We start from the raw sequence: 27,829 nt of genomic DNA, 5'->3' as shown, positions 1-27,829 counted from the left end.
AGGCTGATAGGTTGCAAAGTGAATGGAGGGCAGGATTTGGAGTCAGGAAGACTTGAGTTCATATCTCGATTAACTATACTAGCTGAGTTACCTTGTTAAGTCACCTAACTTCTCTCAGTTCAGTTCCCTCATTTGTAAAACAAGGATATTAGCACGCCTCTTTTTGTGTGAATCAAATTAAATATATTGAATATAAAAAGTACTTTGCAAACCTTAAAGCATTACATTATTAATGATTATATTACAAATTTCCTCCACAACACACCCAGCAAATAGTCATCAGGCCTCTCCAATGAAGGGGAGCCCACTGTTTCTGGGGGATTTGACTTTTGGACAGTTCTAATGGACAGTAGGATGTTTTTTGGATGTCAAGCTTAAATGTGCTTTTTTGCAGGGTTTACCCATTGTCCCTAGTTTGGTCTTCTTGAGATAAGCAGCTCCTGGTCTGATCCCTCTCCCATATCATAGCCCTTCAAATAATTGAAGATAGTGCCCCCTAAATGTCCCCTAAGTGCCCCCCAAATCTTCTTTTCTCTAGGCTAAGCCTCCTCAGTTACTTCAACTATTCCTCACATGGTACAATCTCAAGGCCTTTTTCCATCTTCACTGCCCTGTTCTGGATTCTCTGCAATTAATCAATGTCCTTCCTAAAATTTGGCACTCACAACTAAACACAGCACTCCTGAGATGGTCTCACCAGAGTGTAGTATGGTAATACTATCATTTAGGACACCATGCTTCCCTTAGTGCATCTAAGATTACGTTAGTTTTTCTTGCTGTCATAGTACAGTTTTAACTTAGATTGAACTAAAACCCTTAGATCTTTTTCAGACAAACTAGCCATACCTCTTACATCTTATATTCATGAATTTGGGTTTTTTAAAACCCAAATTTGGAACTTTATATTTGTCATAATCATCTAACTTATCATTCTAGACAAGTATCCTACTTTGGGATGTTTTTGGATCCTACTTTGGCTATGAAGTGTTTCAGCTGTCCCTCTCAGCTTTATGTCATCTGTACAATTGTAAAGATGCCATCTTTGCCTTTATCTGTCATTGATTAAACATATTAAAAAAAAAAAACAACCAGGACCAGGGACAGATACCTGTGGTCTTCCACTAGACTTCCCTCCAAGCTGACATTGATTCATTTATGTCTGTTCTTTTATGCAGTCATTCAACAAGCTTTGAATTCACCTAACAATGCCATCATCTAATCATTTCTTTTTATTTTATCCAAAAAGATAACACAGAAAACTGTTAAATGTTTTGCTGAAACCTAGTTATGTTCTATTTACTGCACTATGGCTGCTAGCCCTGTCAAAAAAAGGAAATGAGATTGGTTTGGCATGATCTATTTTTGTTGAAGCCATCCATGCTGCCTTTTAGTGATTAGAACTTCCATTTTCCAAAGTTCACTAGTTATCTCACTATTAATGAATTCTAGAGCAGCTGGGTTGCACAGTGGGTAGAGTATAGGCCCTGGAATCAGGAGGACCTGAGTTCAAATCCAGCCTCAGACGCTTATCTGCTGTGTGACACTAGGCAAGTCACTTAAACCTGATTGCCTCTAAAAACATAATAATGCATTCTAGAATTCTTCCAGAGATCAACTCAAGATCACCAACTTACAGTCTGCAAACTCCATCCTTCCTCTTTCCTTTTTTGGATAATCAGAACTTTTGCCATTCTCTCATATAGTAGCAACTCCCCTATTCTTTTTTTCAAAAAATGTTTTATTGTTACGAGCTTGAAAAATACCAACAGACATGTTTATTTCATGTTCATAAGCAAAGACAAATATAAAATGATTTCTATGTGAAATCACAAGTCTCTACTACAGGCAAATTGTTTTTAAGTTCTACTTCACTCAGTGATCTCATCAGCCACCATTGATTTATTACCATCTCTATGCTGCTGATTCTCAAATCTCCATAGCCTGCTCCAACCCCTCTGCTAACCTCCAATCTTGCATATTCAATTTCCTTTTAGACATCTCAAACTGGATTCCAGTGGATATCTTAAATTACACATGTCCAAAATGGAACTCATTATTTCTCCTCCAAAATTCTTCTCCTTCTCCTACCTTCTCTGTTACTATAGATGGCAATACCATTCTCCCAGTCTCTCAGACTCACAACCTAGGAATTGTTCTACTCCTCTACTATCTCTCACCTCTCATATTCAATCTGTTGCCAAGGCCTATTGATTTCACCTTTGCAGCATTTCTCCTATATGTCCCTTTCTCTTTGTTCTAGTACAGGCTTTTATCACTTCAAGCCTGGACTATTGGAATAGCCTGCTGGGTGGTCTGCCTGTCTCAAGTTTCTCTCCACTCCAATCCTGTATTCAGCCACCAAAGTGATTTTCCTAAAGCGAAGGTCTGATCAAATCACTTTCCCCTCCTCCCGCTTAGTAAACTCCAGTGGCTCCCTATCACCTCTACGATCAAATACAAAATCCTCTGTTTGAATTCAAAGCCTTTCATAACCTGACTCCTCCTCCCTTTCCCGTCTTCATACACCTTATTCCCTGGAACATACTCTTCAGATTTAGTGGGGAGAAAGACTATAGCTGTTCATTGAATAACAAGGCCAAGAGACCAAAAATTGACCCATCCTTTAGAGATACCCCACCTAGTATGTGCCCGGTTCAGTCTAGCAGCAGTGGAGCCTGGTGAGGAGTCACAACAACCACTATGAGGGAACTGCTAGACCCAGTTCAGTAGCAGATTGGCTTAATCAGCCCACACACTACACCCATATGCTGTTGATCTGGCTCATGAGTTGCCTTGGCCATGTGTGTTGTCTATATGTGTGCCTCACTATTACTTTTCTTTAAATTCATACCCACTTTTTCCTGCTTGTGGACTTTGAATCTATGTGTGGAGAATTTGCTCCTGGTGTTGGGGGAAGTGTTTAATTGCTGAGCCAGTTAAGTAAATGCTCTTGATAAAGAACTGCATCCACTGGCTAATTGTTAAGAGGAAGAGCATCAGTGGGGGACTCTTGCATTACCATTTAGGAAGATAGTCACAAACAAGATTAACCCTAGAAGCAGTAACAATCACATGTGGCAGGAAGTAGTATGAGGAAAGCCTGGAAAGGTGGGATGCCATCAAATTGTGGCCAACTTTGAATATCAAGGAAAGAGGTTGAAATTTACTCAGACAATAGGGAGTCACTGAGTATTTGTGGGGAGGAGACCCCAGCATATTTTTCTAAAGTCTTTTTCATTGTCATTAGCATTTAACATTTATATTTTTGACAAATGTCCATCCAGTCTCTGAACTTCTATGATGACAATGTACTCATTACTTCATGAGGTAGTCCATTTTTACTATTGGACAGGAAATTCCTTCTGTGAAATGTAAATTCATCTCCCTTTGACTTTCCCCCACCATTCCTAATTCTTCCCTTTGGAGCTATTAAAAAATCTAATTTTTCTTTCAGATGAAAATCTTTCCAATATTTGTAGACACAGTGTAATTCCCGGCCCCCTCCCCTCCAAAGTGGAACCATTTAAACTATTCATCTTCCCACAAAGTTTCAAGAGTTGAAGAATAATTTATCTTGAGGCAAATGACACCAGCCGGAGAGGGCACATTATAAAGGTAAGTGAGACACTTCATTTCTACAGATATCTAGCAGTATCTAGCAATTGTCATATTGCTTTCATGTTAATAATGCATTTCACTTTAATGATGGAAAAACTGAGGTGTAGTTTATGCAATTATTCAGAGTCATTGAATAGGTTTATGCATAACTTTTACTTCTTCCATATTACCTTTCCTGATCACCTCAACTGCTATTGTCCCTCACTAAAATTACTTTGTATTTAATTTTGCAGAGGGCAGCTAAGTGGTGCAGTGAATAGAGCACCTTGCCAGGAGTCAGAGAGACTCATCTTCCAGACTTCAAATCTGGCCTCTGAGATTTACTAGCTGTGTGACCCTGGGCAAGTCACTTAACCCTGTTTGCCTCAGTTTCCTCATCTGCAAATGAGCTGATGAATGGCAAACCACTCCCTTATTTTTGCCAAGAAAATCCCAAGTGGGGTCACAAAGAATAGGACATGACTGAACAACAGTTTTGCATATAGGTCATATTCACTTCTATATGTACACACTTCTTCCCATAGAATGTAAGCTCATTGAGGTTGTGGACTGGTTTGTTTTTTGTCTTTGTGTTACCAGTGCCCAGTATAATGCCCTTTACAAAATAGGTGCTTAATAAAAGCTTTGACTGATTGTTCACAAACTTGGCACAGATTTTGAAAGGCCCATCCTAGTGCCCATCCTTTACCTGTGAAAACATAAATCATTCACGGTATGCATTGACTTGTTACCCCTAGCTCTTATGTTCAGTATAGCTATGGATTTTCTGACTGGTCAAGAATACTAGCTTAGGTCTTCCTAGATGGCATATATTAAGCAGAATGAATTGAAGAGAGTCAGACAGCTTTGTGGGGATAGGAGGTCATGAATAAATTGTTTTGAAGATAAAGAAGGTTTGATGACAGAAATAAAAAATGGTTCAGTGCAGGTAAAGAGAATGGAAAATATATAAGAAGAGTTAGGCTGTTGGAGGAAGTCCATCTAGGGCAGTGGTTTTAAAATTTGTTTCAAGGAACCTTGTGGTTCTAGAGAAGATCAGCAGTAAGTTCCATAAAAAAAAACAAAACAAAAATAGTAATGCTTTTTTTTTAAACTTTTCAGGTCACCAAGTCATGTTGTACTGGGCCACGTAGCTTATGACCAAAAAACTCCAGCCAAACAAACCCCCCCCAAAAAAAAACCAAAACCTTTTGCCAAAAGTTTTTTTTAATTATGGAATGACAATTTTATTTATCAAATTTATTTATTATTCATTTAAAATTATTTATTTAACAAAGTAAGCAATGACAAAATTATTCCATGAGTTTGTCATACACTAGGATGCTTTACTAGGATGACATTTCAATGAATTAATTCTGTGAAAAAATCTTGTTTAACAAAGCTCGTGAGCGTAAGGTGACATATCAGCCTCTTCACTGTGCCTTGTCTCTGGTGCAGATGTTATGTTACAAAGGCAGGCCTGGGACTGACTGAAAAGAGGCTGGTACTTCCAGATGTAGATGTTGCAAAGGACATAAAAAGCTCGAAGAGGAAGCCACATAGGCTTCTCTCTCTCTTGGAAAGGAGTGCATGCCTACCTAGCTAAAGGGTAAATAATTGTCCTGTAACGAATCCCTGAGTATCTTAGGTTATGGGCAGCTAGTGGATAGAGTGTGTAAGCTGCAATCAAGCTCAAACGCAGTCTCAGAACAGTCCTAGGTGTAGGATTCTGTTCAGATTATTCAACCCTTGTTTACCTCAGCTTCCTCATCTGTAAAATAGCAAGGGTTTTGTTTGTTTTATTTTAAATGTATTCCACCCGCAGGGGGACTATCTTTTTGAAGCTCAGCAACTTCTTACCCGCGAAGTCACAAGCTATTTCTCTTAAAACTCCTTGAGAAAGGCAGCATTGTGGCACCGTGAACCTCATGCTGGGTTTGGAGACCTTGGATTCAAACCTCAGGTGAGTCACTCAGCTCGATCTTTCTGTTCCGGAGTTTCTTCGTCTGTAAATGAAAGGGTGACCTCTAAAATCCTTTCCAGCTCTGGGTCAGTGAACTTAATAATTCCTTTTCCTTGCCTCCAAAACGACCAAAATGATCTCTGGGATAAAAACTAAGTTTGGAAGTCTACTTTTTGAAGGGTTTGAGTATAAACAGCCACAATCCACGTAGAGATGTTGGGCAGTCCCAGAGCAGCAGAACGCTGTGATACTGGGGTTGGGAAGCCGTTGGCAGCCCGGGTGAGGTTAAAACCTCCGGAGGCTATAGCATCCCTGGCAGTCTGATTTGCTCTGGGTGCGAACCTTGAAAGATAAGAGCCTTGCGAATATGGAAATAGCCAATTGGAGGAGACAGCCAGTTTAGTGCAGCGGATAGGATACTGGAAACTGAGGCAGGAAAACTTAAAATTCAAACCCTGCCCTGGACACTTACTAGCAGTGTGACTATGGGGAGCTCATTTGTTGAATGTGTCTTTCTGTGCCTCATTTTAATTTGTAAAGGGGGGTGGAATCGATGACTTCTTAACGTCCTTCTTTAAATCCATTACTCTAAGATGTTGTTTGAAAGGCCCTGAAAGACGGCAAAGATACTAACTACTACAAGCCTTCCTTACTTGTCTAACAGGAATCCTCTATTCAAACTCCCCCGTTTTTAGGGAACTTGGGAATAGCTTGTCTCCGAATCCTCCTCTGGACTTGACTCACTACCCCAGAGTGCCCTGGGCACGACTTCAGGCAATTGTACTCCAGAGACCTCGGGGCAGAGGCGGCTCCCAAGAGGGAACTTTTCAGGCAGGCAGCAGCGGCACTTACCCGGCCCCTGAGAGTACTCTCGGGTTGGACAACCTTCCCAGCTGTCCAGACTGAGGAGAAGAGGCGTCCCAACGTCCGGGAAGTGCTGCTGCCTCCTCCCCTCCAGCCCAGCGAGGGGAGGAGTACGGGCTGCTGGCCAGCCCGCGTGGGAGGGAGCTCCATGCGGGGAGCGGGGAGACCAGGCGAACCCTGGAGAGGAGAAGCCAGGCTGTGGTCCTTCCAGACCCTCCAGCTCCGGGCTTGTACCGTCGATCCATGCCTCCTCAAGAAGGAGCAGCAAGCGAGATGGGAGAGCCCGAGCGGCGGAGCTCTGCTGCCCAGGACGGGCTTCGGAAGCCTTAGAGGGACCAAGAGAAATTGCTCATCGCGCCCACGGCAGGCAGGTGGGGAGCCCTGGGCTCACCCGGGGAGCGCAGCCCGAGGTCCCCGGAGCCTGGAGGTTTCCCGGTTTCTCCGGAGGCAAGCCGAGTAAGTGCAGTTAGCAGTTCGGCGTTCCGAGACACGTCTCTAGACGCCCAGACGCCTACCAAGGGCTGCGCCGCGCCCAGTGAAGCTGGGGGGCCTGGAAAGGGGGGGTGTCTCGGCAGCGCAGCACAGGAAAGTGAAGAGGTGGACGGTGTCAGTCCCCTTGGCCGTGATCCACCCCAGCCGCTCCGCCACCCCTTTTGGCCGCCCTCCGGAGTAGCTGTACGAGGGAGTGGGTGTGACTTTTTGGGACTCGCTGGGAGTTGAAGGAAGGGTTGGTTTTTTTTTGTTTTTTGTTTTTTGGTAAGGCAATTGGGGTTAAGTGACTTGCCCAGAGTCTCACAGCTAGTGAGTATTATGTGTCTGAGGCCGGATTTGAACTCAGGTCCTCCTGACTCCAGGGCCTATGCCACCTAGCTGCCCCTCAGAAGGAAGGATTGTTAAGTGCAGACTTGGTCCAAAATTGTGCTGTCGGAGGACTTGGGCTTGATACTTGCCTCCATTAACTTTTTTTTTTTGCTTTTTGGTGAGGCAATCGGGGTTAAGTGACTTGCCCAGGGTCACACAGCTAGTAAGTGTCATGTGTGAGACTAGATTTGAACTCAGGTTCTTCTGACTCCAAGGCCAGAGCTCTATCCACTGCACCACCTAGCTGCCCCCCCTCCACTAACTTCTTTCAAGTACAGGGGACTCATTCGCTCCTGTCTATCCCGCCGCAGCAGAAGGCTTGTGGATGGGCTGTTTATTAGTACCTCAAGTAGTTATTCCAGATTTTGGGGTGACATGAGGTCACTGAGGTAGATAATCAGGTGTGTGTGTGTGTGTGTGTGTGTGTGTGTGTGTGTGTGTATCTTTGTTTATGAGAGAGACAAACAGAAGTAGAGAGAGGGACAGAGAGAGAGACAGAGAGAGGCAGAGACAGAGACACAGAGACAGAGAGCGAAATGAGAGAGAGAAACAGCTAAGCCAATTCACCATATGATTTATAGGGGTTCTTAACCTGAGGTCCATGAATTTGTCTTATTTCAAAATGTTTTTACAACTGCAAATCAATAAAACTGGTTTGCTTTGTAATCCTTAGATAATGAACTCTAAAGGTCCTGTGACCTGTGTTTCTGGGCAAGCTCTCCTTTTTCTGTACTGTTGCACAGTGTTTGGGACAGGATGCTCAGTAAATACTATCGACTGACTGGTTTGGACCTCCAAAAGTTTGTTCTTAGTTGGCTCTTGTCGTTTAAACTCCTTATCTTTGTAAACGGCAGGGGAAAGTTCCCTTATGAGGCATTTCCTGGTAATTCTGAAGAAGAGTGAAGTGGTAGGACACTTCAAATGCTTTAAGTTCTTTTTATGAGCCTATTTGTGTTAACTCAAGTTATGTTCAACCTGGAGGAAGAGTCAAACTCTAACAGGGCAGTTTACCAACAATGGGACGTTAATATGGCATTTTATATATGTTATCACATTTCCTCCTCATAACTTATGTGTTCTTATCCCCGTTTTACAGATAAAGAAACTAAGATCTGGGGAATTAAGGTGATTCACATGGTCACTATAGTTCAGAAGTAGGATTTGAAAAAGTTCCCTTCTGATGATGGTGGCATTTTCCCCATTCCATTATGTTTTCTCAACTAGTTAAATGGATGAAGGGACTGAACGCTCTGCTGCCTGAAAAAAGCAGAGGTAATTTTCTCAAAATAAAGGATTGACTGGAAATCAGCTCAGGCCACCATTTGGAAGAATGGTCTAATGTGCCCTTAGTCTGGTCTTTCCCTCTGAATGGGGTTAATAGCAAGAAATCAGAATTACTTGTGAGAGTTGCCTTGAGAATGCTTTACTCAAAGGTGTTGGTCTGAAGCAGATGCAAACCCAGCAGCCTTTGTTCTGACACAAAGAAACTCACACCGGTGGCCTTAGTTAGTATCCACGACTGTTTGTACCAGATGTCACACAAGTGATTGATAGATTTGGTTGATTCTAATTTTGCAGCAGCACAACATCAAATGGAAAGTTACCTTATAAAATAAATTAACCATGGAACATAGGTGAAATGGCCAGCTAAATAGTAGGCTAGCCTGGGAGTCTGGACAACCTGGGCTTAAATATCCTCTCGGGCAAATACTGCTTGTGTGACCCTGGATAAGTCATAACCTCCCAGTGTCTAGGAAACTGTCTTAGGCTATTCAATATCACAGGTCTGGTGCCGATTAGTATCTCTGGTTCTTTATGTTCTTTATGCTAGGGAGAGGGAGCAGGGTATAGTGCAAAGAAGGCCACACTCTTGTGAGAGCAACCCAGGCTTGGTTCTCTGACACATATAGCCCAGTCTGACCTAGGGCAAGTCACTCTTTCTTTCAGTGCTTGAGGCAATTCCCAAAGTTTTTCTTTCTGCAGGGGCAGTTTGATGGCTCAGGGGATAAAGTGCTAGTCCTGAAGTCAAGAAGAATCAGCTTTCTGAGTTCAAATCTGGCCTCTGAGACTTTGTAGCAGTGTGACCCTGGCCAAGTCACTTAACCCACCTTATTTGCCTCATTTCCTCATCTGTAAAATGAGCTGGAGAAGGAAATGGCAAACCACTCTAGCATCTTTGCCAAAAACCCTGAACAAAACCCAAGTGGGGTTACAAAAAGTCAGATAAAACTAAACAACAACTTCTCATCTATATTGATAGAGGAACTTTCTAAATGCAGGCGACTTTCGGGTGCTTCCTACACTGAAGAAATCACAGGTTCAGGCAAAAATGATAGTGGTGGTGGTGGTGGTGGTAGTTAGGTGGGGGAAGCTAATACTCTTAGAGTGAATCAAGGGAAATAGGATTTGAAATTTGCTTTGTTATGATTTTCTTTATATAGGTATATAGGGTAATTATAACAGACAACTTTCTCATGGCCTTGCAGACCTTGCTGCTTCTCTGATATCTTAAGCAGTTTTCATTATTGTTGCTAGTTATAAGCTGCAGTTAACATTATATAGTAAGATATGATGACTACCATTGAGATATTGTCAGGGTACCAGGATGGGAGAAATGCTCATCATAACAACTGAGCAACACCTGGGCAAATCAGGATGTTCAATTAATTCCTACTTGGTGGCTCAACCTGGACAACTACAGCCAGATTGAATGAGGAGGTAGGAAAAGGACACATCTCCAGAACTTCAAGCACAGTGATCACATACTAAATTGAAGAACAGTCTCCTGCTTAGTACAGTGCCTGGCACATAGTATATCCTCCGTCCTCCTTCTTACACTAACTCCAATTGCAACCCAGCTGCAACTTAGTAGACAGTTTTCATGAGTTGCTGCAACCAAAGAGTTTCTCACCCTGCTGCTGCCCAGCTGAGCTGGTCCTCAGATGAAAGACAGAAGAGTCATCATCAGTTCAATCCTCTACATCTCCCCTGGTTGCTGGAATATGACAGGGTTTGCATGCTTTGGCATAGCCTGGGGCCCCTGGGTCACCAACATGTTATAATTATGGTAAGACTTTATTGGAAGATACATATTAGGATAAGGGCATGTGCATGTATAATTTCCAGCAGCATGGCATAGTTGCAGGGCTCCAGGAAGAAAATGCATCAGACTGGCAAAGTTTGGAGTCTATCACTTGAAGATATGTTGGCTTTTAGTGCAACATTCTGTATGAGTGAGATAAAGAAGTCTCAGTGGTAGTTTTTCTAAAAGGGGTTGTATTCACACATCTGAGACCATCTCAATTTCTTCTCTTTCTCTCCACTCACAAGGCCAGCACCTCAACTGAAGCCTTTATCACTTGTTACATAGATTATTTGTTGTCGTTCAGTCTTTTTTCAGTCATATCCAACTCTTTATGACCCCATTTGGGGTTTTCTTGGCAAAGATACTAGAGTGGTTTGCCATTTCCTTCTCCAGCTCATTTTACAGATGAGGAAACTGAGGCAACCAGGGTTTAGTGACTTGCTCATGGTCACATAGCAAGTAAGTATCTAAGGCTAAATTTGAACTCAGGTCTTCCTGACTCCAGGCCCCACCCTCTATCCATTGAGCCATATAGCTGCCTAAATTATGAAACAAACCTTCCTGAGCCTTAGTTTCCTTGTGGGCAATGTGAGAATATTATTATATTATATTATATATCATTAATTATTAATAATATATTGTTATATATAATATTATATTAGTTGATCTCTGAGATCTCTTCCAGGTTCCGATTCTAGTATCCTACAGGAGAGGCTGTGATTTCACTGATATAGAGAACAGCCAGTGAGGAATCCCTTTCTACCAATGCAGATCAGCACTTGCTATATGCAATTTATCATATATAGCATTGACAGGTTATAGAACCTGCCCAGGGTCCTAGGCCCAGGATACGTCAGGGACAGGACTCAATCCCAGGTTTTTCCAGCTCCTAGACTGGCTTACACTATACCAAGCTGCCTGTCACTTGATCTAACTTTAGCTGAACAATTTATATCTTCATGACAGCTGTAATATCTTATATTTGTATCATGCTTCTTAATTTTCAAAGCTATTTCCCTTATCTCATTTGATGCAACAGTTTGCCCTTGCCTAATTTGTTTAGATGAGTGTTGTGGATGAACCTGTTTTGCCCTCAATTCTTGGTTTTATTTTGCTATATCTTTGCCTTTGGGTTTCTTGAATGAAGAGATAGCATTTGCTCATATCTACTGAAAGCATGTTCCCTTGGAGAAAAATATAGTATCTCAATCGTAGTTTTTGTTTGTTAAGCAAAGAAAGCTACTCTTTGGGGTTTTTGGTGCATGTTTATATGATCACTGTGTGTTGTAGTATTGAAACAACGCATTCATAATTTAGAAAGTGGAGTGCCAACATTTTCAGTCACTATCAAGTTCATTTTACAGGTCTTGAGTGCAGTATGGAATCTACCAAAGGAGTTCCCAGGTAGTTATTAAGTTGGATCTTCATTCTTTTGACAAGATTTCTGTTTGTCTTGACTATGACTATGCATTCATGAAAACTTGGAAAGTTCACAATTTCCTAAGACATCTCTTATCATCTGTTGTTCTTTAACATAAAAGAGAATGACAGTGAAAATATGGGTCAGTTAGAAGTATTGAATTCAGATCAGCAACAGTATTCCCAAGTGTACACAGTGTCATCAAATTTTAGACGTGGAGGGAACCCTCAAGGGTCCACTTTAGGAAATATTTGGTTGCCTAACTTTTCACTTTGTCTTTAAAATTTTATCTTTTCTTGACAAAAAAAATATTTGAGATCACTCTCAGAAGTGTTTGTTAAACCGATGCTTGTCTATTGTCTCATGGACTGTGTAATCCTTGGCACCCTCTGATTCATTTGTACCATTTCACTAATAATTTGGAAAAGGACTGGATATGATTAATGGCTATTTTGTCTTTTTGATATGTTTCATGGATTACCATGGCCAGAAGATCTAACCCATAGTGGTTAACACCTTGGCACCCACTCAATAAATGTTTGTTGATGGACTGATTGAATTATAATCTCTCTTCATTACTCTTTGCTGGTCCTTAGATGGTAGACAGAGTAATAAAGTACAGTGAGACTGTGCTTTAAAGCCTTTTAATTTGCCAGTGTCCTCCCCTCTGCTCTCCGCCTTCCCCTCTGCTACTCAGCATAACCTCTGTTTCATGAAGAGGTATTATAATAGGACTTTTATGAAGAACAAATACATCATGTAGGATTGTCCTATTGTCATATTTAATGGTACAGTTCCCCTTTCTTCCCACTGAATTGTCGCAATGTCAATAAGATGGGGAGGTATAAAATTTTCAAGAGCTTTTGACGCCGTCCCTGGTGCCCCAAACCATCTTTGATCCATGATGTTATAATCTTTGAGATTCTCACTCCCACTCTCCCTACTGAATGACTCACACAGAATTATGTAGCAGTAAGTAGTATAATTAATTAAAATCTAGATGTAACATTTCTCCTTTTCTTCATTCAGTGTTTCTATGATGCTTAAAATGAAGGGCTGCTTTAAACTGAAGGTATAGATATATTTTTGAAAGCAAACCAAGGCCGGATTTTGGGAGATGAGGGGTAGGGGAGGTGATTTGCCAGTGATTGAAAAGTATGGCTGCTTTTTTTTTTTTGGCTAGGAATGGAGTTAAGTGACTTTCCCAGGGTCACAGAGCTAGTAAGTGTCAAGTGTCTGAGGCAGGATTTGAATTCAGGTCCTCCTGATTCCAGGGCCAGTGCTCTATCCACTGCATCACCTAGCTGCCCCAAGGTATGGCTGCTTTTTAAGTTTCAGATTTGATAAACTCTGCTGATGTAGTTTTGAGAAGCCAGGGGAAAAGGATTGGGCAGCTACCTCCAGCTTTACTGAGTTGATTGATTCTCCCTGCTGGGTAGATCACATGGAAACCAGTTGCTTGGGTGTTAACTAATGTACAGAGTGTGAATCAAAATAATAAGTGACAGTTCCATAATGCTTTAAGGTTTGCTCTAAGCTATATATATATATTATCTCATTTCAACTTTACTACAAATCTGTGAAGTAGAAATTATTCTGAGTCTCAGAGAGGTTAAGTGACTTGCCTGGGGACACACAGCTAGTAAGTGTCAAAAGTGGGATTCAAACCCAGACCTTCCTGACTCCAAAGTCATGCTGTTCTGTGCCTTTGCCAGTTCAGTACTTTCGTTATGGAGATTTTGGGAAATGTTTTTTTCTGAGTTAATGATGCAAAGAAAGGGCATTGGACTCTGGTGAATGAAATGTCATATACTTCAAAAGCACTTTTATTTTTTAATAGTAGGTGAGAATATGATATGTTATTTCCAGTTACTCAGAATTTCTGTTCATTGAACTGAATTCATGTTGACGAAAATCATTAGCAGGCTAGCCAGAAATTTATTTCATGCTTATACTCTACATTGACCTTTAAAAAATCTCATTAAAAGTAATTATATTGATCAACTGTGAATGACTTAGCTATTCTTAGCAATACAACGATCCAAGACAATTCCCCACTTTTTTTTCTTTTGCAACATGGCTAACATGGACATATTATGCATGACTACACATGCATAATTGGGGCAGGTAGGTGGTGCAGTAGACAGAGTGCTAGCCCTAGAGTCAGGAGGACCTGAGTTCAAATCTGGCCTCAGACACTTACTAGCTGTGTATGATTCTGGACAAATCACTTAACCTGTTTGCCTCAATTCCTCATCTGTAAAATGAGCTGGAGAAGGAAATGGAAAATCACTCAGTATATTTGTCATGACAACCTCAAATGGGATTATGAAAAGTTGGATGTTACTGAAACAACTCAGTAATGACATTTGTATAATCTATATAAAACTGCTTAACTTCTCAAGGATGGAGGAGGAGAGGAAGTGAATTTGGAACTCAATGTTTAAAAAAAATTCAAAAAATTTTTATCTACATGTAATTGAGAAAAAACAAAAATTTTTAAAGTAATTGTATTTGAATATCTAAAAGTTTTGTCACTATAGTTTTGTATATCATCCTCATGTACTATTGGATGTCAGGTCATTATTTAATGAGATCCTGAAATTTTTATAAAATTGCTATATTAGAGGTTTTATTATTAAAAGTGTTCTTTTAAAAAATTTAGGCCACAGTTTCTGGGCTTTGGGCTTTTTTTTTTTGATTGAGTAATAATAACAATAATAATAAAATAGTACCAAAGAACAATAAGACTAGAAAATTGCATCCATGATATATACATTAGACTTCTGACTAGAAATCACAATAGTTACTATGTGTAGAGCATTTTAAAGTTTACAAAGCATTTTCCTTTTCATTACTCTTTGAGATAGGCACGGGGTAGTGGAAAAGGATTTGAAGTCTGAAAATTGAGCTTAAATTTCTTTCTGCTATTTGCTGACTGTAAGCCTGTGGGCAAATCATTTTACCTCTCTGGTTCTCAGTTTCCTAATCTGTAAAATAAGGAAGTAAGAAGTAGACTAGATGGCCTCTATGTTGTCTTTCAATTTTATATCTATGATCCCGTGATCCCCATTTCACTGATGAGAAAACAGACTTAACAGTCTTGGCAGTGGTCACAGTGGCAGAATCAGGATTTGAACATATCTTTGGACTCCAAGTCTAGTACCTTCTTTGCTATATTACGTTAAACTAGGCAGGCATGGTTCAGGATAGCCTGGCACTTTCTACATCATCATCATCATCATCATTATCATCATCATAACAATAATCATAATACTTAGCATTTGTTTAGTGCTTTTAGGTTAGCAAATATTGCATGTTTGCTTTCAGCTTTACAAATATTGTGTCATTTAACAACCCTGACAAATTGATGCTATTATAATCCTCACTTTACAGATGAGGAAACTAAGGTAGACTGTGGCTTACTCAGCCACAGTAACCCTACTTGGTTAAGTATGTAAGGCTGGATTTGAACTCAGGTCTTATGAGATTAAAAATATGACAAAATAAGAAAAATATTAATATATTATAGTCACATAATTTATCAAGTGAAACAATACCTTTCTTAAAAGTATTTTATCTGTAAAAAAATATGTAAAGAAAGATACTTTACTATGAGGCTTGTTACTTTGGTAACGATTCTGGGTTCTCAGAGACTACACTTGAAGAAAGCAATACCAGTCATCTTCTCCTACACTGAGCTTTGAGTGCGACCATGATGATGAATTATTAATCTCTTGTCCAAGGACCAGCCTAGTTAAATCAAGAGAGGTTGTTGCCAGATGGTTAGCTACCAGACAATTAATTTTTTTGGTTAGAGTGACTCATGAAAACATATACTAAGGTGTGGGAACAAAACGAGATCTGTCATAGTGAAGGAGGCACATGTGGATGGAATCACGATCTCTGAAGTGTTTGAAGCATAGGACAACTCTACTAACTACTTTCTATAATACTTTAAAAAATGTGATCTCCCTTGAATTTTACTCAAACTCTCCCATTACCCCAGTTGAGATGATAATAACACTGCCTAGTAAGTAAATTTACTCCAAACCTACAAGTTTTTTCATTACGAAGGACAAAGCTAGAAGGCAGTTATTATTTGTAATGTATTTGTTCACCTCACAGGAAGTTTGTGTGTGTGCTATTGCTCGCAACTGTTGCTAGAAGTGAGGATTTGGATTTTACCTGTAGCTTCTTCTTCAGGAATAGCTATTGTTTTTCCCTTCTAGTTTCCTCCATCTTTTAGGAGCCAGAAAGAACAGGTAATTAGGCAGGGATGGTTTTTGGGTGAGTAGTAGAACTGGGATACTTGAGGTCCATTTAATGTAGTACTGTGGTGGGGGAGAGGGGAAGCACTATGCTTTATGAAGAGGGAGTCACCAGAAGAGGCTGAGATAGCACCTGACTACGTTACTCTTGATAATCTCATAGGTATCATCTCAGCCTCTTCCCCATAAGCTTCCAATGGCTCCTTCTGGCACCTCATCATAGTGTTACATTAGATTGCTCTCCAGTGACTGCCTGTGAGATAACCAGAGTAGCATTGCCTAACTATTTCTGGAAAGACTTTAAAGGGTTCATGAGGGAATGAATTGCATTTAACAGGAACAGCTAGTGGTGGGAAGGGAATGGGGTAGACTTAGGTGGGGATTACTTCATACCTTTTACCTTTGAGGCCAAAATACATGTGTGTGTGCGGTGGTGAGGGGAAGGAGTTGCAATCCCTTACCAATAAAATCTTTGGGTGCACCTGGGAAAATCAGACACAAAAGATTAGAAAAGGAAGTTGAGATTTCAGACTCTGCCCAAGAGCTGACATCTAACTGTACTTTGTTCATTTCAATTCTGCTTTAGTAAGTGGACTCTGATCTACATATGAGGAAGTGATTCTTTGGATCATGATGATTTTGGGAGACTAGAATCTCAATGGGATGATGGCAAACTAGGAGAAATTTATGAGTTATCATTTGAATAATACTTGCGCCTAGATAGAAAACTTGGGAGAACACTGGGAAAAGTTAAGGTTAGCGGAAAACAAAACAAACAAATAACCCAACTACAAAACTGCTGTTTCATGCATGTGCCAGGAATAAGGTGGTATATAGTTGAAATTTTGCATACTTTCTGGCCAGATTGTAAGTTAGTTGAGGGCAGAAATTGTCTTTTGCTTCTTTTTTGTATGTTCAGTGCTTAACACAATGCCTAGTGCACAGTAGACACTTAAGTGTTTATTGAGCAATTTATTGAGTAGAGTGACCCACAAGGATGGGTTTTTCTTGTCCACTGAGCTTAGAGCACCACCTGGTGTTGAAGTCATATCTAACATCCTACATGGTCAATCACATCAAACCACCCGTCATAGTGCTATTAATAAATGAAATGCTGCTTCTGCCCTTGTCAAAGTGAAACAAAGTGCTTCAGAATATTTTTTTTTTGTCAATTGTGTGACATATAACAGGGCAGCAAAGAATATTAACAGATTGATTTGATGTTTGTTTATATAGTTCTACTCATCTTCTCACTGGCTGAACTTGAACAAAGCCTTTAAAATTTTTTCCTCTGATTTTTCTCATTTACTTTTTGGAAGTATGAATTAGGTCTGGACAGCTGTCACCTGGTTCCTTCCACTTACTATTAACAACCTGATTTTCAGTTGCATGGTTTCTTTTGTCATAGTTTTTAATTCTGGTCTCACTCACCCATAACCTCTTATGTCAACATACAATAATACAGGAAGTCTGGTGCTGGCTGTGACATTAGAGGACCTGGGTTCCAAGGCCACCCTTGATCCTACCTCTTTGACTTTGGGCAAGTCACTTAACAGCCTCAAGCCTCACTTTCATCATATGTAAAATGAGGGTGTACATGTGGTTGGAAGTGACCCTAGAAATGGCCAGGGCTATGAGCTCCAGGTCTATTACCCTATGAGGTCAGCCCAAAGAATAATTACGCTTCTCAGCCTAAGCCCTTCTCACTTCCTAGTAATGGTACAGTTCTTTTTAGTATTCCTTATTCTAGCCCTGACAAGTGTCTTCCTTGCCTTAAGTACTGCTGGTAGTCCTATATGATCCATTTGTTTCCTGACCCCAGTATAGTAATGCTTCATCTATTTGTCATTGTCTGGAGAGATGAATTTTGTTTCAGGTAACTTTTATTTTTAAGGACCAAGGCACTTAATTTATTTCTACTGCTTTGTGTGGAAGTTTTTCTAAAATATATTGTATACTTCCTCGTCTTCTGAACATCATTTAAATTCTGGGTTTTGGCTCTGTTCCAAATAATTATGATAGCCGTATTTTCTAAACTTAAAAATCAGGACATATGATCTGAGAAAGGGATATTCCCTTTTTGCGAAGGCTTGTTAAGTATATATACATTATTTTCCTAAGATTGGGACTGCCCTGGAAAATCTCAGACATGTGATTGCCATATGGTTTGGGTGAAGTTGAGAGAGAAATGATCTCTGGGCAGGTAAGGTGTTACTGTTCCTAATAACATTGACATGAGGTCTTTTCAATCCTGATTCCATACCCATACTTTCCCTTCTAGGGACTTACCCTTCTTTTGTCAAATCAACCAGATCTAGTCTCCAGTTCTCTTTCCCCATTGACTTCCTGATACCATCCCTCCTGGACCTGATGTTTGTTTCTTCCTTTGCCCCAATTTCCCTATAGTAGAACCATATCCTTGTTCCAGTCGTGTATATGTATGTGTTTACGATATGCACATCCCAGTTCTGGCCCTACCTCTCAACTCTTAATTGCAAATTTCTAGAAAAAGTTGTCTGGACTAAATGTCCTCACTTCTTACCACCCTTCTTAACCTTGTGCTTTGGAAAAGGGATTTCCCTCCTTCCCCCTACTCCACTGAAACTATTTTCTTAAAGATCACCGGTGATTCAGGCCTCCTCCTTGACTTCTCTGTGGTTTGTGATTGTTGACCATTCTTTCCTGTTGGATAGTCTCTTCTTTCTTAGTTTTAAAAACAAACTTTCCTGCTTATCTCCATACTGCCTCTCTTAATTGCTCTCTCTCTGCCTCTCTAACTGGCCTGTCATTCTTTTCCTGGTTTGTCAATAACAGTAACCAAAGCCTAGTGTTCTGCCGTTGGCCCTCCTAGTCTCACTCAAAAAAACCCCATTTCCCTTTCTGGTCTTTTATTCCTATTGCTGTAACTATCCCCTTTGTTCACAGTGCTCCCAAACCTGGAGTTTTGTAAATTTGTGTCAGTGTTGTATGCATGCACTTGCTTTGTTTATTAAACCAATGATTACCAATATTTCAGAATTCATCATTGGGAGCTGTAATCACCCTCTCCAGTTGAAATCATTATTATAAATTTTGTGGTAAGAATTTGAAAAATTTCAGTAAACTCCTTGAGTCAGTAGAAGACATTCTGAGATAATGAACAACAAAGTCATATGAACAACAAAAGTGTCTTGATTTGTATGCTGACTGCATGAAATAAATTCACACGTCTACATTGTTTCTCTTTCAGACAAACAGACCCTTAAGAATGATGACCCAAACAAACTGTACCATGTAGCACAGGAACAAGTGAACTGCTAGGTAATGGAAAACTCTCACTGAAACAGAGCGTTGACATCTAGGGGAGCATTGTTAAGGTGTAAAGGAGTGAGACAAGCTATACTACAGAACACTTGAACTTAGATTTTCAAATTATTGCCATTCTGTCATTTTTTTGGAGGGGGGGGAGTGAGGCAATTGGGGTTAAGTGACTAGCCCAGGATCGCATGGCTATTAAATGTCAAATGCTTGGTGTGAGACTGGATTTGCCCTCGGGTGCTCTTGACTCCACTGCGCCACCTAGCTGCCCCAATTATTCCATTCTGAAGTAGTCTCGTTCTCGCTGCACCTTTGGCATGTTGGTCAATATTAGAGCAGCCCAGTCTGTTCCCATTAACAATGGTCTTAGGAAGGAAAAGGATTACTTGTTTTTGGAAAGTCTATCCTACATGGATCTTGTGCCCAGAGGACTCTACTGATTCAGCATTCCCCTCACCATTTTTACTATTACTACTTCATTTGATAGAATCATAGAGAGCTAGAAAAGACATTACAGGCCAAGGAGTCCAATCCCCTCATTTGTCAGTTGTGGAAACTAAGGCCCTAGAAGGTGAAATGACTTGCTTAAGGTCATGTAGATAATATCTGCTGTGTTTGTTAATTCTGAGGGTTTAGATCAGCCTAGGATCTCTGCTGTGTTTGATAGTTTTGGGGATTTAGATCAGCTTGGTGCCTCCCAATCACCATGAGATATCTATCTAATAGAAACCCTGCCTTTAGAGTCTGAGAAGCAAACCCCTTAATCAGTGGAGCAGGGTGTAGATCTGAGCTTCTCTGATTTCCCTGTGGTCACAGCTGAAGGGAACTGTCCTTAACCATACATAGGCACCAGAGGAGGTCCAGTGTAGCCCCCTACAACCTAAATTCCAGGCGTTTAGCCCCAATCAAGTAACCTTATGGATGCAGTGAGTCCAAAGTTGTTGGACTCATTCATTGCCTTTCTGTCTCTCTTGGTCAACTAGGTGAAAATTTAGTTTACTTTGGGCTAATTCAGATAAACCAACTGCATAAAAACTCAGCTTAATTTGCTTCCCCTTTTCACTCCTTGGGCAAGGGTGGGGGTGGAGGGTAGTGGAGGGTGGGGGTGGGGTTATTGTAATTAAACAAGTGGATCTTGGAAAGATCCAACTCTTGGAAAGAACATAAACCAGTTAGCTTATTTCATAAGACCTTAGAAAAAAATGTAATGTGGGTGAGCAGAGTGGAAATGATAGTCGGAAGGAGAACATGAATAAAATACTGGTTTTTCTTCTTTAATATAAGATCAGGGAGCAAGAATATATTCTGAAAGACTGCAAACAATTGTTAATTCTACACTAATGGCTGCCTTGTTTAATAACCTAAGTACCATGCACTGGGAAAGTCCAGTAGAAACATTAGATTGACATTGGTTTGAAGGCTAGTCTGGATTAGTAAAATATCTGAATTGCAGATGTATTAAATGAAATTTATCATTTCCTAGTATAATCAGTCTTCAGCCAGACTAACAAAAGTGTTGACAAGTTTACTGATCTGCTACAATGAACAGATTAGCATATGGGTTTTTAGCATGTAAATTAAAATGCCTTTTTTTAAAGTGGATTAAATTCCATAAACAGGAAAACAAAACCCCAAACTACTCAATTTCTGTTCAAATGATTATAAATCTAAAATAATGAAGGTTTCACTATGATTAACAGTTTGAGACCAAGTTATTGTCAGGCACTTGTAGCTATAAATAAATATATACGCAAGCTCTAGCCCAAATTTCTTACAGCATTTTGGTCTATACCAGCACTTCTTAAACTGTGGGTTGTGAACCCACATGGGTTTCCTGTAACTGAGTGTGGAGGTGACAAAAAATCTGGCAATAGTAAAAAGGTTTCTGAATGGGCAATGACCAAAAATTAATTCAAAATCAAATTTGTAATGAATCTGAGGTGTTTCTGACAGAGCTTGCCTGTGTTATGTCATGCCACTTTACTGCAGCCTTGCTTCTGAACACACAACATACCTGCTTTGCACTGCACGTGCCATCACACCATGCTAGGCCAACAAACGCTGCCAGAAACACCTACGCTCAGATTCAAGACTACTGCCTTTGATAAATGGTAAAATTATATGTATACCAAAGAATTGTTTTTTAAAATATTTTTATTATTAAATTAATTAATTTAATTAATTTAATTAAATTTAAATAATTTAAATAAATTTAAAATAATTTATTATCAGTAAATTTTTGATTTGTATACCTATTTTATACACCTATATGCCCCAGGATCGTGTAAAAATTTCTCAGGCACAAAGGGGTTGCAAGTGGAAAAAGCTTAAGAAACTCTGGTCTCCACTGGAGACCAGCTCCAGCTTTTTTTCAGCAGCCCCATAAATGGAAAGCCCCATCTCTCCTTTGCTGTGTCCTAAGTATCTCTTGAATTTCTCCCAAGATTGAGAGCTCCAAAAGATCTTAGAAGCAAGTCCTCAGATATTCCTGGATTTTGCTCAGCACTGAATGATTAATGACTGAATGAGTGAATGAATGGAGGCTTCTTTTTTAAAGAAATTTTGCAGAAGCAGTAATTTTCTTATTTTTTTTTATAGGAAAGTATGATGACTCTATTTTGGTTTGCTTGCTTCATAGTTCTATTTATTTCTTCCCTTGAAGCTGGTAAGTTAAATAAGAATTTTTTTTTCAGTGTGTATCCTCAAAAAAAAAAAGACTATAAGTGTGTTTTAGAAGCAAAAATTCTTTTCAGATTTTTAAAAGACATGTTTCTGTAATTATTGGCTGATGAAACTGCTTTAGGTATGGTTATTGTTTTTAAACAAAAGGATGATTAAGATACACAGATTTTTTAAAAAAATTAAGAAACACCATTGCAGGGAAGTTGTACTTGCAACTTAATCATCCAGCAGGAAAAAAAAGAAAAAGAGAGAACAGAATTTAGTGTGGGTGATTTAACTCTCCATTCCTCTCAACTGATGTCCATAAATTTGCTTTCCCCATTCTACTGCGATTTAGATCCTAGGATCATAGATCTAAGGATTGGAAGAGATGTTACAGACCTTTCAATTCTTTCATATCTTTCACAGTGTGATCCTTGAGTGTGAGTCTAGGTATATCATATCCATAGTTGGTTCATTTTGTTTAGGCTGGTAGAATAAAAAGGAACCATCTTAATTCGCCTCCCAAACCAGTGTTACTGTTGTTATTGAGTTGTATCTGCCTCCTTGTGACCCCATTTGGGATTTTCTTGGCAAGATACTAGAGTGGCTTGCCTTTTCCTTCTCCAGCTCATTTTACAGATGAGGAACTAAGGCAAACAGGGGTAAGTGACTTGCTCAGGGTCACACAGCTAGTAAGTATTCGAGGCCAGATTTAAACTCAGAAAGATAAATCTTTCTGATTTCAGGCCCAGCATTCTATCCACTGCACCACCTTGTTAACCTTTATTCTCTACCAATATAAGGACTCTGTTGAGTTTTCTTTGGCTTCCTTATGTCCAGTCTTGCTCCATGGCAACTAGGTGATGCATTAGATAAAAGTGTGGGATTTAAGAGTCAGGAAGACCTTAGCTCAAATCTTACCTCAAATACCTTCTAGCTGTGTGGCTCTGGGCAAATCCCTTAGCCTGTTTGCTCCTCTGTAAAATGAGGAAAATAATAGCACCTCCCTCACAAGGCTGTTTTAAAGAACAAATGTAGTAAGGTAAAGTGCTTACAAACGTTAAAGTGCTATATAACTCCTAACTTATTTTAATCATGGAAATAGCTAGCTGTGCTGTGTGTAAATTTGTTTATTTTATTTTGTTTTTAATTTCAACACAATTGACTTCTTTTGTAATACTGTGTATTTTATTTCATGTCTTTAACATACTCTTCAGAGAAGGGGTCTATAGGCTTCACCAGACTGCCAAAGGAGAGTATGATGCAAACAAGGTTAAGAATCCCTACTATAATACAATCCTACTTATGTTAGAAGCCCTTTCAAGAGAATCCCCCCCCATCATCACTTTTTCTACCAGCTAAGTCTTGCCCCCTCCCCTTTTTTTTCCCCATTTGAGTAGAAGCCCTGGTTCCTATTTATCCTGGCCAAAAACTTAGCTGGGCATAGTGAAAAATAAAATTTACAGGGGCAGCTAAGTGGCACAGTGGGTCTCTATCCACTGGCCCTGAAGTCAGGAGGACCTGAGTTCAAATCTGGCCTCAGACCAAACGCTTGACACTAGCTGTGTGACCCTGGGCAAGTCACTTAACCCAATTGCCTCGGGGAAAAAAAAAAGAAAAAGAAATTTTATATTCATTCTCTCCCCTCCCCCCCAATAGCAACCATTATAGATCCGCCTGATCTCTAACACAGACTACTTTCATTTTAAGAAACCCTAGCCCTTTTCTTCCTCTGTTGTTATTGTTCACTCGTTTCAGACACGTCCGACTTTTCATGATGCCATTCAGGTTTTCTTGGCAAAGATACTGGAGTGGCTCCACTCCTCCTGATGGTTGCTGGACCTGGATGCCTCTGGAGGAGAAAGTGAGGCTGGTGACCTTGCAGAGCCCTCCCTCAGGCAAATCAAAGTCAACTGCAAGTCATGTCATCACCTCCCTCTTCCAGAATGAAGGACAAACATAACAACAACTCGAGTGGCAGCCCCAATTTCTACCTAGAGCTGTTTAAAGATACAATACTATATTTTGAGTGGCAGTGTTATGAAGTAGATAGCTAGTTTTGGAGCCAGGAAGACCTGGCCATGTGACCTACGGTAAGTCACTTGACCCCTGAGTGCTCTAGGCTAAAAGTTTCACATTCAAGACCCACAAACTTCCCCAGCTGGCAGCAAAAACTAGATTAAAATGTAATTGGAAAATGTTTAACAAAATAAATATATAATACAACATAAGTAATGTTAATTTGTGGTTTTCTAAGTCACTATATAGGGATCCATTTCTATTTCAGTTTGACATCACTTCTTTAGGCAAGGTGGTGGTTCCCAACATTTTTTGTTCTTCAGACTCCTTTTAATAACAACAAATAATAATATGCTCCTTATAATATTCTGTAATTATTTATTGCTTAAGGCACCATTAAAGATTTTTTAGCATGAATAACTTGTACCATAATTGCAAACCTCAAAGGGGGTTGAGAACCACTAAATGGGAACCATTACTCCAAGACTAAATTTCAGAGAAGGTGTAGACCCACATTGAAAGAAAGACTTTTCTTCCTAGGAGCTTCTTATAAACAACAAAATCACAGGTCTAATTCCTATCCCATACCATCCTTTGCAGGTGATTTAAGAGTTTTTCTTTTCTTTTTTTGGGGGGTGGGGAGGCAATGGGGTTAAGGGAGTTGCTCAGACTTGCTAGTCTGAGGCCAGATTTGAACTTAGGTCCTCCTGACTCCAGGGCTGGTGCTCTATTCACTGCACTACCTAGCTGCCCCTAAGGGTGTTTTCAAAAGTAATTTTGACTCTTCTTTAAAACCTCACCATAGTATAAACTGGGAGCTAACTGTATAGATGAGCTATGTCTTTATTAGAGAAGAATCATTTCATCCTTAGGGTGAAGGGAGGCAGTGATTGAGCAGTGATTTTACTCACTCCTTAATTCTTAATTGAAAGATGAATAATATGAGTGTGTAGGTCTTCTTTTGCATTCTGAACCTCAATTTCCTCATCTATAAAATGCAGAGGTTGGATTGAATGATTACCTAGCAGTCTTCCATGTCCTGAGGAACTTATTTGGCTTATTGCAAAGAGTTCTCAGGCAGTAATGGTTTTTGTTTGTTTCATTTTTGTTTGTTTGAGAGGCAGTGGGGTTAAATGACTTGCCCAGGATCACATAACCAGTAAGTGTCTGAGGCTGGATTTGAACTCAGCTGCTCCTGACTCGAGGGCTGGTGCTATCCACTGCCTCTCCCCCTTTTAAATAGTGAATAGATTAATGTAAATATTTATAGTAAGAGTGTAGATTTAGATCTGGAAGGTACCTTAGAGTTCATGAAATCTAATCCCTTAATTTTACAGATGAGGAAACTGAGTACTAGAGAAGGTAAGTGACTCAACAGTTTAGTGCCCTGGGTGAGATTCAGACCCAACTGTCCCTGATTCCCAGTGTTATACTCTCTCTGCTATACTATACTTCCTTTTATGTAGTAAGCTTTGAATGGCATAATCTATAATTGGACATTCTTTTTTTGATTTTTTAAAAGATGATTGTGTGGAGTTTGAAGATGAAATAGTACTAGTTATTTTTGAAGATGAGCTCGATGTTCATCATGGTAGTTCGAGAAAATTTGGCCCTCCCAGTAACATAAGTTGGTATGGAAGTGACGGTAAGACAGCCATCTCTATGGATCGGAACTCTAGGGTTCACCAGCACAGAGAGATGCTTTGGTTTGTTCCAGCTGCAATAGAAGACTCAGGATATTATTACCTTGTTGAAAGGTAAGAAGTTTTTTGTTTTTGTTTTTTTCAGAAACAGTTTTCTGTTTTTGTTTTCCCCAGAAATTGAATGAAGTTAACAATATGAGTGATACACAAGGTGGCTCTAGCATGTTTGGGACCCCAGGCAAACATTTTTTGCAGGACCTCAGTCTATATAAACAATTTGATTAAAAACTGTTATAAAATTCATGGGTATATTGATCTATTATTATGTTGTAGTTCAGTTGTTTCAGTTGTATCCAAGTCTTTTTGTGTCCAACCCTTTTTGGGGTTTTCTTGGCAAAGATACTGGAGTGGTTTGCATTTCCTTCTCTGGCTTATTTTACAGATGAGGAACTGAAGCAAACAAATGACTTGCCCAAGGTCACACAGCTAGTGAGTGTCTGAGGCTGGATTTGAGCTCAGGAAAATGAGCCTTCTTGACTCCAAGCTGAGTCTGTGTCACCTACCTGCCATATATCATTATATTCTGATGCAAATTAGATTTAAAATTAAAAGTTAAAAGTATACTTTTTAAAAAGTAAATTTAGGGGCAGGTAGATGGCACAGTGGGTAGAGCACTAGCCCTGGATTCAGGAAGACCTGAATTCAAGTCTGGCCTCAGACACGTGAGACTTACTAGCTGTGTGACCCTGGGCAAGTCACTTCACCTCATTGCCTCTCAAAGAAAAAAAAAAGGAAATTTAAATTGTGTGAAATTATAATAATTATAATATATAATAATTATAATGTTATATTGTAATAATGATATTACATCATAATATAATTATGTTGTAATGATTATATTATTTTATTATTAAATTAAATTAATTTATCAAATCAATATAATATTAAAATTTTATTAAATTAACTTATTTTTATTATTAAATTAAACTTTAAGTATTAAATTTAAAACTAAAATTATTATTAATTATCATATTAATTCATATAAAATTAATAATTGTTAAATTATTTTTAAATTAAATTTATTAAATTAATTAATCTACATATATCATTAAATTAAATTTTTATAAAATTAAATTATTTTAAATTGAATCTTATTACTATTAAATTAATTGTTTTTATATTAAATTAAAATATTAAAATTAAAATTTTATTATTAAATTAATTAATTAAATGTTTGATTAAAAATACACTTCAAAAGTATTGAAAATTCTCACTCACTTCTTTGAAATATCTCATTAAATGAGGTCCAGGATTGTTTTGAAGGCCTAAATATACATGTGTAATTGGTTGATTATCTCCAACAAGAAACCAAGCAAATTCTATCTAGATCAGAAGCACATCTGAAGCGCATCATATATGTATTAATACTTGGTACCTTTATCATCTCATTGATATGTATTAGCATATCTAAAGTTGTGTCAGAAGGACAGACAAGAAAATCCACAAAGCAGTTAAATAAGGTCTAGGTTACAATACTCTGCAACTGGTGATTAGGATGTTTGGCAGGATTTTCATATGAATTTTAGTGAAAATGTTGTCTTGAAGATATTCTCCCCCTCTTTTTTTTTTTCAAATTAGTCTAAGGCTTTAGCTTTTGCTGGTAATGATGTTCATGCTTTTGGTGACCTTCTCAAAGTAACATGGCACAAAATCTAAAATCACATTTTAAATAATCATCTAATATAGAATGATAGCGAGCAGTGAACATAACTTTGATCCCAAATTATTTTTGTCAAGTAATTTTTTTAGCATGTTCCTCTGCACATTGATTAAATATGAGATTGAAAATATTTGATCTCTAGTTGCCTTTGTGCACTAAACATACACTTTTAAATAGCAGACTTAGATGTCATGACAAAAAATTTTGGGGGAACTGTAGGACACAATGTTTCAAAAGGGGATGATTTCATAAAATACAGACTGATTTGAAATGTATTAGTCCCTTAAGTGGTCTAAAGAATAACTTTCATAACCCAGGTTTCTTTGTGTCATTGTTGTAAAGAAAGTTTATAAAGATTTGGAGTCAGCTTCATAATACCTTTACTGGAAATTCTCCCTTCATACGCAAAAAAATCAGTATCAGTA

The 27,829-nt window shown here is 39.1% G+C and overlaps 1 protein-coding gene across 6 annotated transcripts in view; it reads left to right on the top strand.

Annotated features, from left to right (window-relative positions):
* The window catches only part of IL1R1 (interleukin 1 receptor type 1), a 73,141-nt gene that overhangs the window by 31,688 nt on the left and 13,624 nt on the right, over window positions 1–27,829 (top strand). Inside the window, exons 2-6 of one of the 6 annotated variants that reach the window (XM_020987877.2) lie at window positions 3,455–3,615; window positions 5,423–5,560; window positions 19,291–19,361; window positions 21,957–22,023; window positions 25,564–25,798. In XM_020987877.2, coding sequence (XP_020843536.1) covers window positions 21,963–22,023; window positions 25,564–25,798 — 296 coding nt within the window. In that variant the 5' untranslated portion in view covers window positions 3,455–3,615; window positions 5,423–5,560; window positions 19,291–19,361; window positions 21,957–21,962. Of the gene's footprint in view, window positions 1–3,454; window positions 3,616–5,047; window positions 5,561–6,588; window positions 6,881–19,290; window positions 19,362–21,956; window positions 22,024–23,780; window positions 24,116–25,563; window positions 25,799–27,829 lie in introns of those variants that run through there. The other 5 variants (XM_078147378.1, XM_020987879.2, XM_020987876.2 and 2 more) reach the window with 5 other exon arrangements.

Source organism: Phascolarctos cinereus, unplaced genomic scaffold, assembly GCF_003287225.1.
Source record: "Phascolarctos cinereus isolate Bilbo 61053 unplaced genomic scaffold, phaCin_HiC Scaffold_7;HRSCAF=346, whole genome shotgun sequence".
Taxonomy (NCBI): Eukaryota; Metazoa; Chordata; class Mammalia; order Diprotodontia; family Phascolarctidae; genus Phascolarctos; species Phascolarctos cinereus.
The sequence above is the reverse complement of the archived record's forward strand: the minus strand, read 5'-3'. Positions and strand labels throughout refer to the sequence as shown.